Consider the following 18,862-nt stretch of genomic DNA (forward strand, 5'->3'; position numbering starts at 1 on the left):
GAGTTTACTGAACAATTGTAGGGTTCGTGGAAACTTGTAATTTGGTGATTAGTGCGCCAAAGTAGTTGAAAAGTTGAATTCATCTGGTACAAGGGAAAAAACAATAGCATGCCTTTTACTTGGACAAAGTTCAGACTTAGCAATCAAAAGTGGTCAAGTTCGGCGTGAAGTCTATGAATATCTCGAATGAGATGGTTCCCGTCCAATTAATAGTGAGGTCGATGTTTTGCTTAGACGTTTGAGAGTGTAAATGAAATAAACTGGCTATATGGTAGTGGCGTAATGTTCGTCATATGACATAGATCAGGAAGACAAAAGAATATCATCTTCTTCATCACAGTGAAAAAATTGCTCTTGCTCAACTCTGATGTTCGTACTACAGTATGAATAATAACGAAAAATCTGAGTTTATTTCGAATGTCATACTGTAATGAAGATTATTTCGGAAATAGTGGGAAGAGAGTTTGTCATCTGAGATCTTAAAGGGTTCCATCATTTTAAAAATGGACTATGCTCCGGACGGGATTATTGGTGATGGTGACCATTAACCTAAGTACCCTCCATTTTTCTATCTAAATACATCCTAACTTAAGTTATCTTTACACTATACGTAATCTCTTATTCTTCATTTTCGTCAATTTATATGTGATTAAAGCTTCTAATTTAAAGCTTCTGAATCTGATTATACTTTCTGAATTTTTGAGTTGCTTCTAATTCTACTTTGTGAATATTTGAGTTGATTCTGATTATAATTAGTGATTTTTTTTTTTCTTCGGAATTTTTTACCAAGTATATAACTATTTGATACAATTATCCATCACATAATGTTTTAAAAAACTGATACAGTGAAGTCCATGACTATTTGATATCATTCTTGATTTTAAAACCTGATAAAAATAAAAAACCTGATATAATTCACCCATCAAAGTATATAAGTTTCAAAATATATAAGATTCTAGTCATATCATACTCCATTTGTACCTATAAGTTTCATCTTAGTTGCTTAATAAAAATGGCATGCTATTTCACATCACAACATATATCTTACAACTTGTTCTCAGAGGTTGTATACACTAAATCTGTTGTCCTATATTTTCTGGTTCAAATATAACTTTTATGATCATTGTAGTATTTCACAGGGATTGAACAAACAAAATGGATTTTTTTTGAACTAGAAAACTGTGGTACTAGCATAAAAAGTATTTGAACAACATAGAGGAAATAGATCTGCTCCAGAATAATAAGGAAGGTGCACAAACTATTAGAACATTGTTGTGTTTGAAATTGTAAAAACAAGAACCTGAAGGAACAAATCTCAATGCAAACTTGCAAAGAAAACTATAGATTTCAAGATTTTTAATAAAGACCAATATGGTTTTTGTAAATACTATTGGAGGATAATACATCAACACATACACAACCGGTTACTGCAAGTCTCAAATAGGTTACATCTCATTGTTGTGAGTTAGTTAGCATCAAATAAGCTTGTCTGAAGTTAGTTATAACCGGTAACTTGTTTACCAAGTTATCTAGTTTTTCATTCCTTGTATATATAGAACTCTTGTAACTAACTTTCATTTAGATGATTGATTCAATGTATGAGATTTCCTTTTCCATTTTCTCTTTGAATTCAATCTCCTCGAAAACACAAACTGCTTGTTGCTAATTATAGTCCTTAACTGTAAAATTTTCTTCTTTTCAATGTTTGTGGGGATAAGATTTTTAAATAAAGACCAATATGATTCACACAACCTGTTCACTCCATGTAGCGTAGTTCATTTAATTTGCTTACACTTTATTACATTGCCTTTGCAGGTGAAGGTTGGAGAGCTTTGAGTGGGACAGACACTCAACTGTCTCCATAATTTCTGATACATTGTTAGAGTTGTCTCCACTAGCATGACTAAAAACTTCTTCTAGTTGAGTAGCATTTGATATGTCAAGTGCACACAACTGTAGAGGCATTCTAACCATAGCAACAGAGAAAAGGCTTCTCAAGTTGTGGCAAAAACTGACCTCTATTCTTTCTAGCTTTGGAATACAAACTTCAGAATTGGAAAGCTGCACAAGCTCTCCATTTTCCGCAATTATTTCTTCCAATTCATGGAATTCATATATAGTAAGGTCTTTCAACTCTGGCAGACTTCTATGTGCCTTCATGCTGAATAGAGATTTCAAGTTTTCACATCAACCCGCTTGTAATTGCCCAAGATATTGAAAGTTCTTAATCTGTCCAGGAGCGGGACTCACCCTTGATACGAGGCACAATTTAGAAATACCATCCAAGACCAAATTCTTTAAGCCAGGGAATTTGCCATTTTTTGGTAACAATAAAGAAAAAAAAAAATCAACAATAGACTTTGATAAAATACAACTCCATCAATATCAAATTACAAATTTGTTGAAAAGAAGCGAGTTATGCATCAATCAACTTGTATATGATTAAATGGCTTGTAGTATAATCCATCCCTTAAATATCTTAATGCCTATCTAACAACTCTGAAAACCGTAGACATTACATGAACCAACGTACAGCCCCAAATAAAGTAAGCATTACTAAGTATTAATAACATCATTAACCTTTTCCACTAATTTTCTCTCTTATGATACCTTCAAATGATCCAACAAATCCAACCATTGTGACAAGAAAGCAAGCAAAGCTAAAAATCCTTAGAGCAATCCATTTTCTAGTCCAAGCTCCAACTTTCTTCTGTACAAAGTACATTTCAACTGGGAAATATATAGCCAATGGCCAGAAATTTATGGCTCCTAATAATCCTAGAACTGAGTTGAAGTAAGGAAATAAAATTGCTAGTCCAGTGGTTGAAATCACATAGCTTGTTCTATAACAGAATCTGAAAAGATTTATCTCCAAAGCTGGTAATAGAGGAAGTTTCACTTTGTGGAAATCGTTCACAAAGCCACTGTTAGGGTATTTTTTTGAGAACCATCTATCAGCAGTAGTATATATTGGTTGACAGTATATCTGCAATTGAGAAGACCATATAGATGAAAAACAAAATGTATGATGCTATTGTAAAAAAAGAATTACTAGTGAATTTTAATTGGCAAGGGACTAATGGTAGTACCTGATAGCCTCCAACCAAATGAATGATAATACAAACATTGGCAATGTCAATAAGCCAATAAGGCTCAAAAAATCCAAACCCTGTCAAGAGATTTCCTGGTGTAGCATCTCCAAAAGCTGCATATCCAAAGCATCCACAGCATAGGTAGAAGAATGTTGTAATGAAGATTGCAACCATGGAAGCCTTTTTCATTGTTTGATTCTCTGGTGGAGGAGACTCTAGTGTGTCCTGTTCTCAACATAATTCAATACTTTCTGTTTCAGATATACAATTTTTTCTTTAATCATTCTATTTGAATATGAAATGTTTATGGTACCTGTATCTCAAGAAGGATAATTGAATATGGATAGGAAAAACTAATGTCACCAAGTGCCTGGAAGATTAACCAGATTTTGTCAGCAACTTTAGCTTTTTGTACTCCTGTTATACTTCCCATAATTCTTCCATTTTCTGCAATAATGCGATTAAACTCAAAGTCGTTATTGTGGGACGGATGGAGTAACAAATCGACAGAATTTGAGTGAAAATGAGTCTTACTTATGACTGTTGATATGCCAAGTCCTAGTCCAATGAATGAGTATGTAAAGGACATTAGTGCAGCAACAACCGAAACCCAAGCCATGTTATGGAGATCCGGTATGAACGACATTACAATCTGAACAAGTCCAAACAGTATCATATACAAGTTACCACCATAAGTACAAGGAGCTTGGTGTCCTTCTTTATGATAGCAATTTGATTTCATAATAGCCCTGTATTCGTTGGTACATAAATATGTATCATTAGCATGTTCGTAAGCTGTTCTCATCTTATTTCCATGATAGCTAATGAAAACAGCTTATAACTTGTATGAGGACAATTTGAATCATTAGTTTATCCTTTGTTATAGAAATTGCTTATACGTAAGCATTTATATGTTACATGCTTAGGGGCAAAGCTATGTAGAAAGTTGAGTGGTCATGTGCCTGCACTACTAATTTCATTCTAGTATATAACGATGTTATGCCAACTACATGCCCTTAAGAGCTTAACTAAGTTGTTTATCCAATTCGAGCCTAAAAGAAAAGAAAATAAGTCTTCCAAATTCATGAAGGGTTGAATAGGAGAATTGCCTCAAACTGGTGGCTGTGGTAAGTACACAGGCAACACTAGTCCCATACAAGGTCAAAAATTGAAGGAAACCAGCCACATATGTCCTCTTATTACCTGAAAACCACTTTCAAGTTATAACTATTATGGTAGAGTTCATGAAAATCATAATATATCTATGTTTTCTACATAATGAAGAGTTTATAGTGTGTTATAGTTACCAAGATTAACTCTAACAGCATCCATGTAAGAGTAGTTCCTTTTCCCAGTTACCGAATCAGGATTTCTGTAACAATCGGATAAAAGGAATGAAGAAATATAAGTAACTATTGCACAACAAAGCAAGGTAACTGGTCCTCCAATCCATCCTAATTGAGCAGTACTCCATGCCAATGACAGAACACCAGAACCAATAACTGCTGTGATGATATGAGCCACAGCACTCTTTAAATTTCCTGCATAAACAAATATTCAATATTCAAATCCATGTATATGAAAAAAATGAATTGGTTATGTATGAATTAGGATGCTATAGAGAGTGTTTTATACCAGTCCTTTTTGCATGTCCATCATCATCATAAGCACCAGAAGCTTTTGTTATTTGAAGAGAGTTTTTCCCATCCATTTTTATCCAAGAATGTAATTCAATAGAAGCTTATGAAGTTTTCTGTATATGATAGAAAAAGCTTGAGCTATAAACAACAAAGACAAACTAGTCTTCATCTACATTAAATTTGAAGTTAATACTATATATATATGACTTAGGGAACTGGATATGTTTGGTATGTATGGGACAAACTGACACAAGTCTAAGCATATGGCTATGTGATTGGACAATTTTACTAAATATATAACTGCTTAATAAAAAGAGCAGAACATGGTAAGATTGTTTGATAGAATCTTAATTATGCTAAAAACATGTGTTTGTTTGGCTTATGTATAATCTAGTAGATGATGAAATATGGACATTTAATAACTTTTGGAAGACATGTGTATTTTTTATTTCCTAAACAAACCTGTGTAAAATAAGTTACCAGATTTCCTTGAGAGTTGAGACAGCAGAAAATCAGGAAAAGGTCTCTATACTTGAACCAATGCAGATGTTCTTATCTGCATGTAAAATTATGGCCTATAGTAATTATATAGGCTAGGGGGGAAACTAGATGATTAGGCTGACGTAATTTTTACAAATCTGTATGATCTGTGATTATGAGGTCATTATTATATAAGGCTTCTATGGCAATAGCTTTTGACAATGACTCATAGTTACTAAAATAAGTGGTCGTGTCGCTCAAGCACTCTCCACTGTACGTTTTAAGGGTCATATTGTAATCTGGATCGTAGTATTTAAATACATTGTTGTAACACCAAAGATGCCTACTAATGTCTCTTACAAGACATTCAACAGCAGGAAAAACAACCAAGTCCTTAAGTCCTAACTAACGATAGATTGCAAGCACTAATTGTAGAGTGAAATACGGTGCATTTGGATAAACGACTTAATTAACTGCTCATTATTAAATAAACGCTCTTCATATAAGCACTTACGTATAAAGCATTTCTATAATCACATAAAATGTCGTCAAATTGTATTCATATAAGATAAGATGTAAATGGTTATGTTTGCAATTTTTGTATATTTATTCTTTTTTGAACCGGGTTAGTGTACTAACAAAAACCTTATTTCATCAAATACAAAATAAGTTTATACTATTCAAGATACGGAGGTAGGCCAAGTCTATGGAGTCGAGGGAGACACATCTTGCACCATACATAAGGTCATTTTCACTATTGGAATAATAAAGTTCACTTTCAAATTAAATAAAATATGAAGAGACTTGTTGATATAATGGTGGAAACCAATCTTGCGCATGGTGCAACGTCAATTTGTTTGTCCATGTTAAACAAAGCCATGAAGGAATCAGGTTTCATGTTCACCGTGGAATTTTTTTATTAACTCTATTATTATTTTGAATCTTACATTATATTAGAAAGAGTAAAAAACAATGGAGAGATTCAGTATCTTTGAAAGAGGTGGTTCAAAATCATAAATTTTTCCGACCATTGAATTGAAAGCAGACCAACCTATGTTGATCACATTTATAAATCAAAGTTGTCTTATGCTGTAATTGAAGATAGTTTCAACTTTCAATCCTATCCTAGTAGAATCTTTGGCCTAAAAGCAACAACTTTATTCAGTTGGACCACATCTGGTGTTGAGATTAACTTCAAAGTGATTGAATGGAATTTCATTTGGTTTATGTCACTTCTAATTAATAGGAACTCAATGGCCTAATTTCTCGAACTTTTAAGGTCTCCCCCCAAGCTGATTTTGGGGATGTTAGATCACGGATTTCGACCAATTTTACTGGTCTATCGTGTTAGATCAACAACTAGTAAAAGAAGAATAGACAAACAAAGTCGTAAACAATGGAACACCATCGTTTGTTTACGTAGTTCGGCCAAGTATGTTTATTCGCAACGCTATGCTAGCTTAGCTCTCCGTCCATTGCCCTGTCTACGAGCCATACTCCACATATCCAACGGTTTTAGAACAACTAGGACTAATATTGAGATCAGGATTTGTTACTATGTTAGTTCCCTGCATGCCAAATGGGACCATTTCTAGAAGTTATCATCCTTCAAAGTAGAGAATCTGATACTAGATGTTATTGGGCATCATGTTCTCTGTATTTTTATGCAAAACTTTCTACTATTGATTAATCATAATTTATCATAATTTGTCATAATTTGATACTATTTTTATGCAAAACTTTCTACTTTTGATTTAGAGAATTTTTAAATTTTAAAGAAAACAAATATAGTAATAATATATTGGAAGTTGTGCAGTTGACCCTTAAAAATGTGAAAAATACTCTTTTCAATGTAAAAATTGCATTTTTGTTTCATTAAGTAGTACCCCGAAAGCACTAGCCAGCATGACCCGGCATATAGAAGTAAATAGTAAATCCCAACTTAAATAATTTTTAACTTACTTCAGTTAGATGCAAATTTGAACTCTCACTATTATTGCCAAATAAAATTTATTGGTATTAAACTTTTCTTATTGAAGAACGCTTCTTACATTGCTTCCAAGTAAAGTGCATTCAATGATGCAATGAGTAAAAAGTAAAAACTGGTTCTTACAGGCAAGAAATTTCTCACTCCATTTTAATGTAAGTGTTGGTTTAGCAAGAAAAATATTTTCAAAACAAGTTTTGTTTTACTTATCAATACGAAATTACTGACTTGATTACAACTTTACCTCAGGTTAATATAGTGTACACCAATTTCAAGTGTCATTATAGTATCTCACATCTGAAATCATTGGAAAACTTGAAAGAACTACGTCGAGGCCCACCTCTGCAAGTGCTACAGTTTTTTGAAAAATTATCTTTTCTTGCAATTGAAGAATCTATTTCCACCGGAATGTCAATTAAGAAATCTCACAAGACTCATGATAAAGGATTTCAATGGTGGTCAAACACTCTTCTCAATGTTTGTTGCTCAAAGTATGAAGCTGTTAGAAGGTTTCAGAAATTGTGGTTAGAATCCTTCCACAGTTGAGCGAACTTGACACATCAAATGCTACTCAACTAGAAGAAGTTTTTAGTCATGTTAGTGGAGACAACTCTAATAATGTATCAGAAATTGTGCTTCCAACCTTGAGAACTATGTATCTTCGATTTCTACCAAGTTTTATTGATATCTGCTAGGATTTGAAGTCGAAGGCAGTGAAACTTGAAACAAACAAAATACTTGACTGTCCTAAGGCTACTGGAAGTTTGAGAGAAATGTAGGTGACTTCTATTTCCTACCTACCAGGAATACTGACACAAACCATCTACCATTATTTTGCTTTTTTTTTTTTTTTTTTTATTTTCCCCTACAGGTTTTGAAAAACATAATAATTGCAAACAACAACATTTGCATGATGAGAACTTTATATATGGCTATATAATTCATGACAGGGAAGATATGACGTGAGTAAAATAATATTGTCATTATGAACAATGAAGTTGAATAATGTGATCTTTGAAGAGTGTTCAATATGCTTCTGTTTGGTGTGATGTGTGTTCAATGCTGCAGATAATTTATTTTAAGATTTTTTATTATCCGTGAATAGATTACCACACTTACGATTGTGTTCGGACTCAGAAAATCAGCATATATAGTTTTTTGTTGCACGTTTCAATAAATAATTCAAATAGGTTTTTTTGATCATACTAGTTTGAAAGTAGTTCCTCTCCTCGCTATAATTTTGAATTTGTTGGTGATGATGCAGGGAGTTGTATTATCTGATTCTGATGACACGGATGATGGGGAAGGTGTATTCTTTGATTCCTCAGATTAGTTATCTGGAGAGTGACTCGAAAAATGTAAGAACAATTTTCATCATGCTTATCAATATCATATATTCATTCAAGCTCATTGTCGAAGTAAGTCATTAAAAGAATTAATAATATATTTTTAATGTAAAGTAAACATAATCAGAAATATAATTGAAGAATGAAAGATTCATCATTCTTAGGGATTGTTATTGGAAAAATTTAGTTTTGCAAGAGAAAAAGCATGTGACTGGAAAGTACTTTTATGATACAAAAATTGATGATGTTCAACATTTAGATACAGTTAATGATACAATTTCATATTTAATTTTTCAGTGCAGAGGACATGATTTGTTTTAAACCAATTATACTCCCACTCAACTGCATTATTGTTTTAAATTATGATAGTTGTTGATAATCAGATGAATTATCTATTTGTCATGTGCTTCTAAAGTGGATATTGATACAATTATGGACTTTTGGCTATGTTTTTGTCCAAAATTAGATGTTGAATTGTTGATATTGATACAATTATGAACTTTTGACTTTGTTTTTGATAGAATTAGATGTTGTCCAAAACTAGGTACAGGCAGTATCACCAGGGTCATTTGCGCCTCAAGCTCCGTACAGAAACGCTTGGGTGCAATAATGTCAGAAGCCCATAGTCAATTGCGCCTGAAGCACTAGAAAATACCACTTGGGCGCTGACATTGCAGTAGTCCTAGAGTTATTTGTGTTCCAAGCGCTATGACACATGCTTAGGCGCAGAAAGGTCAGTAGACCCAGAGTCGTTTGCGCCCTAAGCGCATCAAACATGTGTCTAGGTGCTGACTAGGCAGTAAGTAATCCCAGAGTTGTTTTCGCCTGAAGCGGTGTAAAGGCACGCTTGAGAGCTAGACAAAGCAGTAGCATCAGTCACATATTTTTAGTCGTTTAAAGAACCTCATGATGCATTAAACTTAATAAAAGTAAAATGCGATGATGCTAGAGCTGTCAAAAATGGGCCGGCCCATTGGCCCATATTTTTGGGTCGGGCCGGGCCTAAAACTAACCAAAAAATGCACTCGGGCTTTTCCGGCCCAAGCCAATTTGGGCGGGCTGGCCCACCGGACTTTGGGCCGGCCCATTTGCCCATATTTCATTTTATTTTTGTTAAAAAACAACATATTTTTTTAAAAAAATTAGCAACTAATTTAAAATTTATTAACAAAAAAATATTTAAATAAACAAATTTAATAAATATGGATGAATTTAGCTTATAGTTTTAAAATTTTAAAGTTTATAAATTATTAATTTGATTTAATTGAAAGAATAATCTAGAGTTGAATTATTATTCAATGTTAATGTAAAAATTATTTATATTTTTATGTCTATCCAATCATATTTTAGCAAAAAAATAATGGTGAGTAACTAATACATAAGAAAATACATAAAAAAAAAGTGAAATTTTTTTAAAAATAAAACATAAACGGGTCAGGCTGGGCTGGCCCATGGCCCACCTGGGCCAGGTCGGGCGGACCCATTTCTATAGTCGGGCTTCTCAGAGCCGGCCCATATGACACCTCTAGATGATGCAAGCATATAATGCGAATGCATGTGATTGATAAATAATTATTTCTAGATTAACCTTGGACTGTTTTAGCCATTCAAGGGTTTAAATACTTGTTTCATTTCATCCACTCATGGTTTGAATTGTGTTGTTAGTTCACCTTCATTTAATTGCGTATCACAAACAACAAAAATCCACTGAAAGTTTAGGAGCTATATTAGAACCAAGAATAACAAACCACTTAGAGACTACATCGAAAGGTGCAAAAAAAAAAAAAAAAAAAAAACATCGTGGTCAATGTTGGATATGACAAAATGAAGATGTACCCAGAGGAATTTGGATTAGTTCAAGCATAGAGATCAAGAAGCAAAAGAGCTTCAACAAATTCCATAATCAAGTAAAGGCATACATACATTAAAAAAAAAATTGAAACGAATAAGATAGTTCAAGACTCTTTAAAAAATGCTAGATCGAAAATTATTTTTATAGTAGAACTCACAACGTTTTTTAGGATTCAAAGAATGGAAGAGATTTTGAAAAATGTTTGATTTGTTTTCCTTCTTTTTTTCTTTTTCCAAAAGGAAAAATATAAAGTCAAGATTCATTTTGATTCATTTAGGAAAGAAATTATTAATCTCTAAAAACTAAATTGAGGAATTTTTATAGAGTGATGTAAACACTTTTTGGTTGGTAAAATTGCCAAAATAAGAAGAAGTAGACATGTGTGAATTTTAGTTTTCACAGTGTATTTATTATAAAAGTATGTGTGTATTTTCAATATTTTTTTTAGCAAATATTTTCAGTATTCTTGATTTGAATGTTTATTGTTATAGAAATAAGGTGGAATTTTGTTTTATTTTTTAATTTAAGTTCCTCGTATGAAGCCCGGAGTGGACAAGAACAAATTGATAAAGAAGTTCAACCAATGAATACTTTACAAATTACACAACAATGATTATGACCAAAGATGTTTCTATACCTTTCCGCAAACATCTAGTAATTTCTTTATCTTTCTTGAATTGCCAATTGGTAATTTTGCAGAAGTGACAAAAATAAGAATATTTCAAATACTCATTCAAATTTTTTAATTAAATAAGTTGTATCTTACTCGGGCTAGGGACATGGTTAAAATTGTGCTTAGTTAATTTTTTGTGTACTTTATTTTTATGTTATTTTATCCATATTAATTTTTTTTAAAATTTGAATTAAACTTTGAAAATACACAGTGTTTAAATATTTAATGCAGAGTTTTCTTACTTTTTGTGATTCTATTTGGTTTTCAATTATATATATATAGATGCTACACATATTACATAAGAAAATACAATAATTTGGATCATCACAACAAAAAATATATTTTATTAATTTATCTCTTTTCATAAAATGAGACAACAACGTGTGTGATTTTCCTTCAACAATTGATTGGTTTAAATAACATGGAATTAAATATTCTAAACAAACGGTTAGAGATTGGATCTTGAGCTTTTGCATATAAAAATATTTCATTGAATTAGTAAAAAATAATGTTTCATTGAAAAGGAAGAATCCATCTTATGTACTTCATCTAACAAGTTACTTGATAGAAATTAATCACCATCAAATTACAATATCATGTAACCTCAACATTAAAAACGTGCAATTCTATATACCTTATATGACAAGTACCTATTAAATAAGAGACTGAGTAATCTGTATTTATAATGAGAAATGTGTACTTTGTCGTGGGATGTTCTATTTATAGATTCTCATGAGCTACAAGAATAAACACCTTGAAAGTAATACTTTTGTGGTGCAGAGGCCACGTGACCATTCGATGACGCAAAGGGGTCAAATGGACTATGAACATCTTATTCAATGTTTTGCGGTCTTCGCTAACGTCAATGATGATTTGATATTGTGAGGTGCCTTATTGAGTCTTAGTTTCTTTAATGCATTTCGGATCAGAGGATTGAATCTCGATGCACTCTTTTTTTTTTGTGGTTGACAGGGTTTGAACCTCGGACTTTGCATATATTATGCATTGTCCATACCAACTGAGCTAAGCTCGCACATCTCAATGCACTCTTTAACAATAATAATAGGCTAAATTATCTTTTTGGTCCTCTAACTATTCAATTGGTATCAGATTGGTCCTCTAACTAAAAATTGATTTATTTCGATCCTCTAAGTTTCTCACTGTTACTACATTTAGTCATTTCTATTAGTTTTATTCAAATAAACGTTGGGATTTGTGTTATGTGGATCCTCTAACTTAATTTATTAGTATCATTTTGCTCCTATGCCTTCTTAAGGTATTATGATTAAATAGTGACTGATATTATTGGTAACTATTATGCTTCATATGTATGTGTGAAACAGGAGGTCAGGTACCCACATAACACAAACCCTAACGTTTATTTGAATAAAACTAACATAAAAGACTAAATGTAGTAACGGTGAGAAACTTAGAAGACCGAAATAAATCAATTTTTAGTTAGAGGACCAATCTGATACCAATTAAATAGTTAGATGACCAAAAAGGTAATTAAGCCATAATAATAATAATAAGAGTAATGCTAGCAATACTCTCTCTAATACTCACTATTTTATTGGTTTAAATCATTGTGGATCTACACTTTAAAAATTGAACCCTCACAAAAATGATGAGACATATATTGATCTTATCAAATAATAATAATACACCTAAAAAAAAATGAATGTCACATAACAAACACTTAAAAAAAAAAAAAAAAATGAAAGTCACAACGATCACATATATCATTTGTATGCTCGGGTAAGCGACTTATACTTTCCACATGCCATTGTGTTGTGCATTTGTATTTTAACAAAACTCATCTCACACAATCACAAACCAAAGCCAAATTCTCTCTGAAAGGAAAGATCAATCAAAAAATCCGATCCACCAAAATCTATTTTCAAATCAATAACAAATTTTTGCGATTGGGATAATTAGATAATCAAAATCAAATCTTCATCATCATGAGTGGAAGAGAGTGTGATGCAGATGGTAGCACCCCATTATTGCAAACCCAATATGCAGATAATTCATATCATGTCAAAAGAACTGGTTTGTACTTTTTCTTCTCAATTCTTATCAAATAAAATTATCATATATTTATTATATAGTTCTGTTTCTGAGTCATGTGCATTTTAATCAATACAACTTTTTATTTTCATATTGAAAATTTGAATCATTGATAAATAAATAAGTATATGTTGTTTCTGAATCTTGACAATGGTCTTTAGTATATGTTTGGATTGACGGTAAATTTGACATCAAAATTACACTTTAAAGCTTTAACAAAATTACGGTGATTTGTTTGTAACAGGAACAGTATGGACAGCAGTGGCACACATAGTGACAGGAGTAATAGGATCAGGAGTGTTATCATTAGCATGGAGCATTGCACAAATTGGATGGATTGCAGGACCATTAGCAATTATTTTATTTGCTTCTGTTACTCTTCTCTCTGCTTTTCTTCTCAGTGATACTTATCGTTCTCCTGATCCTGAACTTGGCCCTAGGAGAAGCTCTTCTTACCTTGATGCTGTTAATATTCATAAGGGTTAGTTTTTCTCTTTTCATAATTATCATGTCAACCATAATGAAATTAAATGTTAATCAATCATTTAATGGTGATAAAGTTAGCGAAAATGATCCCGTGAGCTTAGCTCAGTTGGTAGAGATATTGTATATTATATGCAGCAGGGGCCGGAGTTCGAATCTCGAACACCCCACTTCTCCACAATTAAATTGTGTGAGCTCTAGCCACTAGACTACTTGACCCAAAAAAAAAAAAAGCGAAAATGTGGGTCTTGACTTGGACAAATTAAAACGTGAGAAGAGAGAGAGAGCTACTTAAAATGTGACACATAGATAGATAGTAGTTCAGTTGTGTCACGGCAACATTATCTATCAGATCCTTACTTATCGTTTTAATGTTTCCACATGTATCTTGCTCATTACCCCTTCCCCCTTACCTTTCTCCATCCATCAAACTTTATTTGGAAAACAAAACAAAAAAACTAAATAGAAAACAAATTTTAATGATTACTTTTTTAATTAATACGATACGTGTAACTGCTGAATCATTCCCTGATTAGATGGCATCATTTTTTGTCCTATAGTTTTTGACTAAAATAATTCCTTACAATTTTTTTTTAATTAAAAGTCATGTTTCAAGGTTAATTATAATTATATTCATTTTATAATAGACTATGCACTAAATTATTGGTTCTCTCAATGATATATATGTTTCAATTTTTGTCAAAAAAACTTAATTAAAATTTATATTCATTTTATAATAGACTGTACACTAAATTATTCGTTCTCTCTATATCTCAGTCTTGTCAAAAATATAAAATAATATACTTTCAGATCTCCGTATTTCTTTTTATTTTTTGACCAAGACTCGGCATTTCTAATCTTATTATATAGACCAAGTTTTTTTTAATGGAAATCTTATAGATTAATCTTTTAGTCCAAATCATAACAACTGAAAAAACAAAAATAAACATCCGGAGGAAAGAAAGATATTACTTCTTAATCATTTTGTCAATTTAGTGTTGTTAAAATTTCATGGACATACATTATCACTGTAAATTAGTTTCACTATCATCTAATTTGAGTCATTCATTTTTCCGTGTCATAACTTATTTTAAAAATGCAGTTATAAAAGTAAGGTGGTGTTATAGGATGATGGTATAAAACTACTTTACACTGAAATTACATATCTTTTAAATCCTTACTGTTATTATGTACATAGAGTGTTAACTTTGTGGTTATGATTAATGAGAGGTTTGGTAAAACATATCACAGTGAATTGGTGATGGTGATAAAAGCAATTATACATGAGCTATGATGATGTTGATAATGGAGTTATGTTAGTTTGCTTGTTCTATATAACTATTGAACTTTTCTTCTTTTAGCTTTTTTCCTTTTGATAGATAGCATTAAGCTTAACAATGATTTAGAAAAAGTTAATCAGATGTTAATATGTCATCAAGTAGTTCATGTAATATATATGATTAAAGAGAAAATCACACTCGTCTTCCCTAAGACAGGTCTAAATGACACGCACTCCTTCATAGTATTATATTTCTGTAGGCAAGAAAATCATTACATGATCCTTATTTGTGGTTACAGGAGAAAAGAATGGACGTCTCTGCGGTGTTTTTGTAAACATAAGCTTATATGGTTTTGGAATTGCTTATATCATCACAGCATCCATCAGTATAAGGTCTGTTCTTTAACTTCTCACTCAGGTTTCTCTTTTCTTTTCTCATGTCTTATACTTTGTTTACTTTTTCTACATTTATCTCTTGGATGCTACCTGCTGCAAAAATGGCTTTTTTAAACCACTATAGCTTATATCATATAAGCTCTTAAGATCAAAATACAATTGTTTAGTAACTTTTATTCTGCTTATAGCGTTTTTCACTGGTTTATAGCATTTTTTCAGATGCTACTTCAAGTAGTATTTGAGCTAATAGCTTATAGCGACTAGCGTATAATTTTTATCCTCATTATCTGAATTAATTTTATTTTTTTAATATTAACTAAAAATATGCTTGTCATTTTATATTTACTTATTAATCAGTTCAATTGTTAATTTTACCAAACAGAACCTTATCACTTCATGAAACTGTTCAATAAATCTAACTAATTATTGTCGCTAAATAATAATGATTCTATTGATTTGGATGTCTGTGTGTTTTTGTGGCTGCAGAGCAATCCAAGACTCAATCTGCTTCCATAACAAAGGGAGTGAAAAAACATGTGGATATGATGATACATATAACATGCTTGTTTTTGGGGCTATCCAAGTTGTTCTCTCGCAGATACCTAATTTCCATAACATCGAATGGCTGTCTATTGTTGCAGCAATAATGTCCTTTGCTTATGCTTTCATAGGAATGGCACTTGCCATTGTTAAAGTCAACGGTATTCTTAGTTTCTCACCAATATCTCGATTATTGATGTCTCTCCTCATGCATGGTAGTTGCTTCAAAGCATTCAGCATACAACATTACAAAGACTGAATTGCCAATTTAGTCCTAAAATTGCAGATGTTTGTCAATATGATCTCTGAAATTAACGTAATTCCTAAATGATTCTGAAATTGAAATCTCCTCTATAATTTGTCCCTCTGGAAAATTCCAAGGATTAAATTAATAGAGCTAAAACGACTAATGTGATCAGGACTTTCAATTTCAAATATCATTTTGGAATTTCGTTGACTCATAAATCAAACTGTCCAATCCCTACATTTTTATGGATTAAATTGTGATTGACTCGATGTTTTAGACTATCTATCTATCATGTGAGTAATTGTGGTAATCATGTGCTCAGAAAATGGACATTTTGAGGGTAGCATTCAAGGAATGCCAACTTCAACTGGAACCGAAAAACTATGGCTGGTTGCACAATCACTTGGTGACATAGCCTTCTCCTATCCATTCTCAGTAATTCTTATAGAAATACAGGTATGTATGCATGACCCTTTGATCTTATATATCAATACTGAAACTTCATCACCACAACCTTAAAGTCTAATATAAACTTATCTTCAATTCTTAAAGGACACTTTGAAATCACCTCCACCGGAAAACGTAACCATGAGGAGGGCCTCAACAATATCAGTCATAGTCACAACATTTTTCTACCTCTGTTGTGGCTGTGCTGGTTATGCAGCCTTTGGCAATGATACACCAGGAAATCTTTTAACAGGGTTTGCAACTTATAAGCTGTATTGGCTTGTAGACTTCGCCAATGCTTGTATAGTTATTCACCTAGTTGGTGCATATCAGGTACATATTATATACATTATTATCAAATTTTAGCGTAAACCATCAATATCGTCTCTAAACATACATCCTCTCTCCTTACCTATTCTGTTAGTCTATTATTATATAATGAATCAATGATAAAACTACGAACAAGATGGGTGTGAGTTCAGAGGCAAAATCGGTGATTTACTTAAATTTTTGTTTTGGTATGCTGAATCCTTACATTCTCCACTACTTTTGTTACTAAGTAATGTGTCATTCATCTTATTCTGATATGCAGGTGTATAGCCAGCCACTTTATGCAAATGTTGAGACTTGGTGTCGATTTAATTTCCCAGACAGTGGATTTGTGAATAACTCGTACAACTTAAAACTCCCATTACTGCCAAATTTTCAACTCAGTCCTTTAAGGCTTTGTTTCCGTACACTATATGTTGCGTCGACGACCGTGATTGCAATGCTGTTTCCATACTTCAATCAGATTTTGGGAGTTTTGGCTGGCATAATATTTTATCCATTAACCATATATTTCCCAGTGGAAATGTATATCAGTAAGTGCAATATTGATGCATGGACAACCAAGTGGGTTTTGCTTAGGACTTTTAGCATTGTTGGCTTTGTTGTGGGATTGTTCACTCTCGTTGGATCCATTCAAGGGATAATATCTGCAAAACAAAGCTGAGAAGCTTTAAGAGAACTTGAAATTAAGTGAGGAATCAGTGGTTTTGAAACCAAACACCAAACACAGGAGAGTGGCTTATGGGTTACCCCCTTTTTTTGATAGCAAACATGTTACATATTCATGGAGCATAGATGAATTCATGGTTTTGCCGTTCTGCTTGTTCAAGTCTTTTAGGACTGTAGCAGTAATAAGTCTGATTGAGTTGCACATTTGTCTATTGGAATGATTTTGAGGAACTAGTTAGTTTCACCTGTAATAATGTTGTATTGGAGGGTACTAAGTTGGACTCAAATTCCATGCATTTAGAAAATCAGGCATTTACATACGTTAATTTATTTTGGCCATCGATTTGAGATCGGTCGGCTCACATTACAAAGTCACTAAATCATCTTTAAGTTATCTTTATCGTTGATCTAGAGATTAGATGACCAAGATCATTAAATGTGTCACAAATGTATTGCGTGGGATCCAAATCTCACCAAATTGACTATGACCCATTTGGGTTGTCTTAGTGGTGTAGACTTGGGACCTTGGTGTGTGTCCCTCTCAAGGTGTCAAGTTTGATTTTCCGTGATGTCAATTTCGATGGATTAAGTCCATACGGAGCATAACTCTAGCTTTAAATGAAGCCTCTGCAAGTGGCGATGAGATTAAATCTTTTAGATTAGTCGGTCTTTTGATCGGATACGAAGTCTTAAAAAAAAAAAAAAAAGCTTCAAAACTAGGGCTTTGGGACTTGGTTATTTAAACTTTTTACGATTAGGCTACTCATTTTGTTAGTGATTTAATCTTTAAAAAAAACTAAAATTCTAAACTTTAAACCATAGGATGCCTCGGGTGTGATTACATATGCACGAATTATTCACCACAACCACAATAACTACTCTTCAAAAATATAAAATTAATAACAATTATTGATCATACTTTTTTTTACAAGAACTATTGTTCATATTTTAGTTACTTTATAACAAGCTTTGGATTGATTATAAAGATATTTTCTGCTAAAAACTAAAAAGTTAAGACATAAAAAACTAAAAAATATGTTGGGCTAACCTATTTGACTTGGTATCCGAATCTCTACCACCACTGCACAGTATACAACAATCGTATTTGAGAGGACATGAAACGGTGTCTTCAATTAACTTTGACTTGAGACATGAAAATGTGTTCTAATCTCTTTTTTAAAGTTCCTTATTCCAAGCGTAAACTAAACTAAGAAAAGTAAACAGCAATAGATTATCATTAAATTGGATCACTATCCAAATGCATCATTAAAATTTCCGAGGTTTAATAAGATTTTCAAGGATATGGGTACAATCAAATTTGTGTCCGTATC

At 32.3% G+C, this 18,862-nt stretch overlaps 2 protein-coding genes across 2 annotated transcripts; one reads left to right on the forward strand and one right to left on the reverse strand.

The window, feature by feature from the left end:
* Positions 1-2,542: 2,542 nt before the first annotated feature.
* Positions 2,543-4,881, reverse strand: LOC25490742 (probable amino acid permease 7). The gene is made up of 7 exons (XM_013604633.3): positions 4,728-4,881; positions 4,400-4,633; positions 4,202-4,295; positions 3,627-3,841; positions 3,406-3,539; positions 3,090-3,317; positions 2,543-2,986 (listed from the first exon to the last, which is right to left on the reverse strand). Exons 1-7 carry the CDS (start codon positions 4,801-4,803, stop codon positions 2,576-2,578), a joined length of 1,392 nt encoding a protein of 463 aa, XP_013460087.1. The 5' UTR covers positions 4,804-4,881; the 3' UTR covers positions 2,543-2,575.
* A 7,949-nt stretch (positions 4,882-12,830) lies between these two features.
* On the forward strand, positions 12,831-17,938 carry LOC25490743 (probable amino acid permease 7). The gene is made up of 7 exons (XM_013604634.3): positions 12,831-13,122; positions 13,385-13,621; positions 15,202-15,295; positions 15,785-15,999; positions 16,408-16,541; positions 16,638-16,865; positions 17,125-17,938. Exons 1-7 carry the CDS (start codon positions 13,035-13,037, stop codon positions 17,524-17,526), a joined length of 1,398 nt encoding a protein of 465 aa, XP_013460088.1. The 5' UTR covers positions 12,831-13,034; the 3' UTR covers positions 17,527-17,938.
* Positions 17,939-18,862: the final 924 nt, after the last annotated feature.

The sequence above is a fragment of the Medicago truncatula genome, chromosome 3 (genome assembly GCF_003473485.1).
Source record: "Medicago truncatula cultivar Jemalong A17 chromosome 3, MtrunA17r5.0-ANR, whole genome shotgun sequence".
Classification (NCBI taxonomy): domain Eukaryota; kingdom Viridiplantae; phylum Streptophyta; class Magnoliopsida; order Fabales; family Fabaceae; genus Medicago; species Medicago truncatula.

Excerpts from the sequence above, each read along its gene's own strand:
- LOC25490742 (XM_013604633.3), bottom strand. The coding sequence starts at position 4,803 with ATGGATGGGAAAAACTCTCTTCAAATAACAAAAGCTTCTGGTGCTTAT. Across the intron at positions 3,318-3,405 it reads TTATCCTTCTTGAGATACAG|GACACACTAGAGTCTCCTCC; the intron begins GTACCATAAACA and ends TGTTGAGAACAG. Across the intron at positions 2,987-3,089 it reads ATTTGGTTGGAGGCTATCAG|ATATACTGTCAACCAATATA; the intron begins GTACTACCATTA and ends TCTCAATTGCAG.
- LOC25490743 (XM_013604634.3), top strand. The coding sequence starts at position 13,035 with ATGAGTGGAAGAGAGTGTGATGCAGATGGTAGCACCCCATTATTGCAA. Across the intron at positions 13,123-13,384 it reads ATATCATGTCAAAAGAACTG|GAACAGTATGGACAGCAGTG; the intron begins GTTTGTACTTTT and ends TGTTTGTAACAG. Across the intron at positions 15,296-15,784 it reads ACAGCATCCATCAGTATAAG|AGCAATCCAAGACTCAATCT; the intron begins GTCTGTTCTTTA and ends TTGTGGCTGCAG.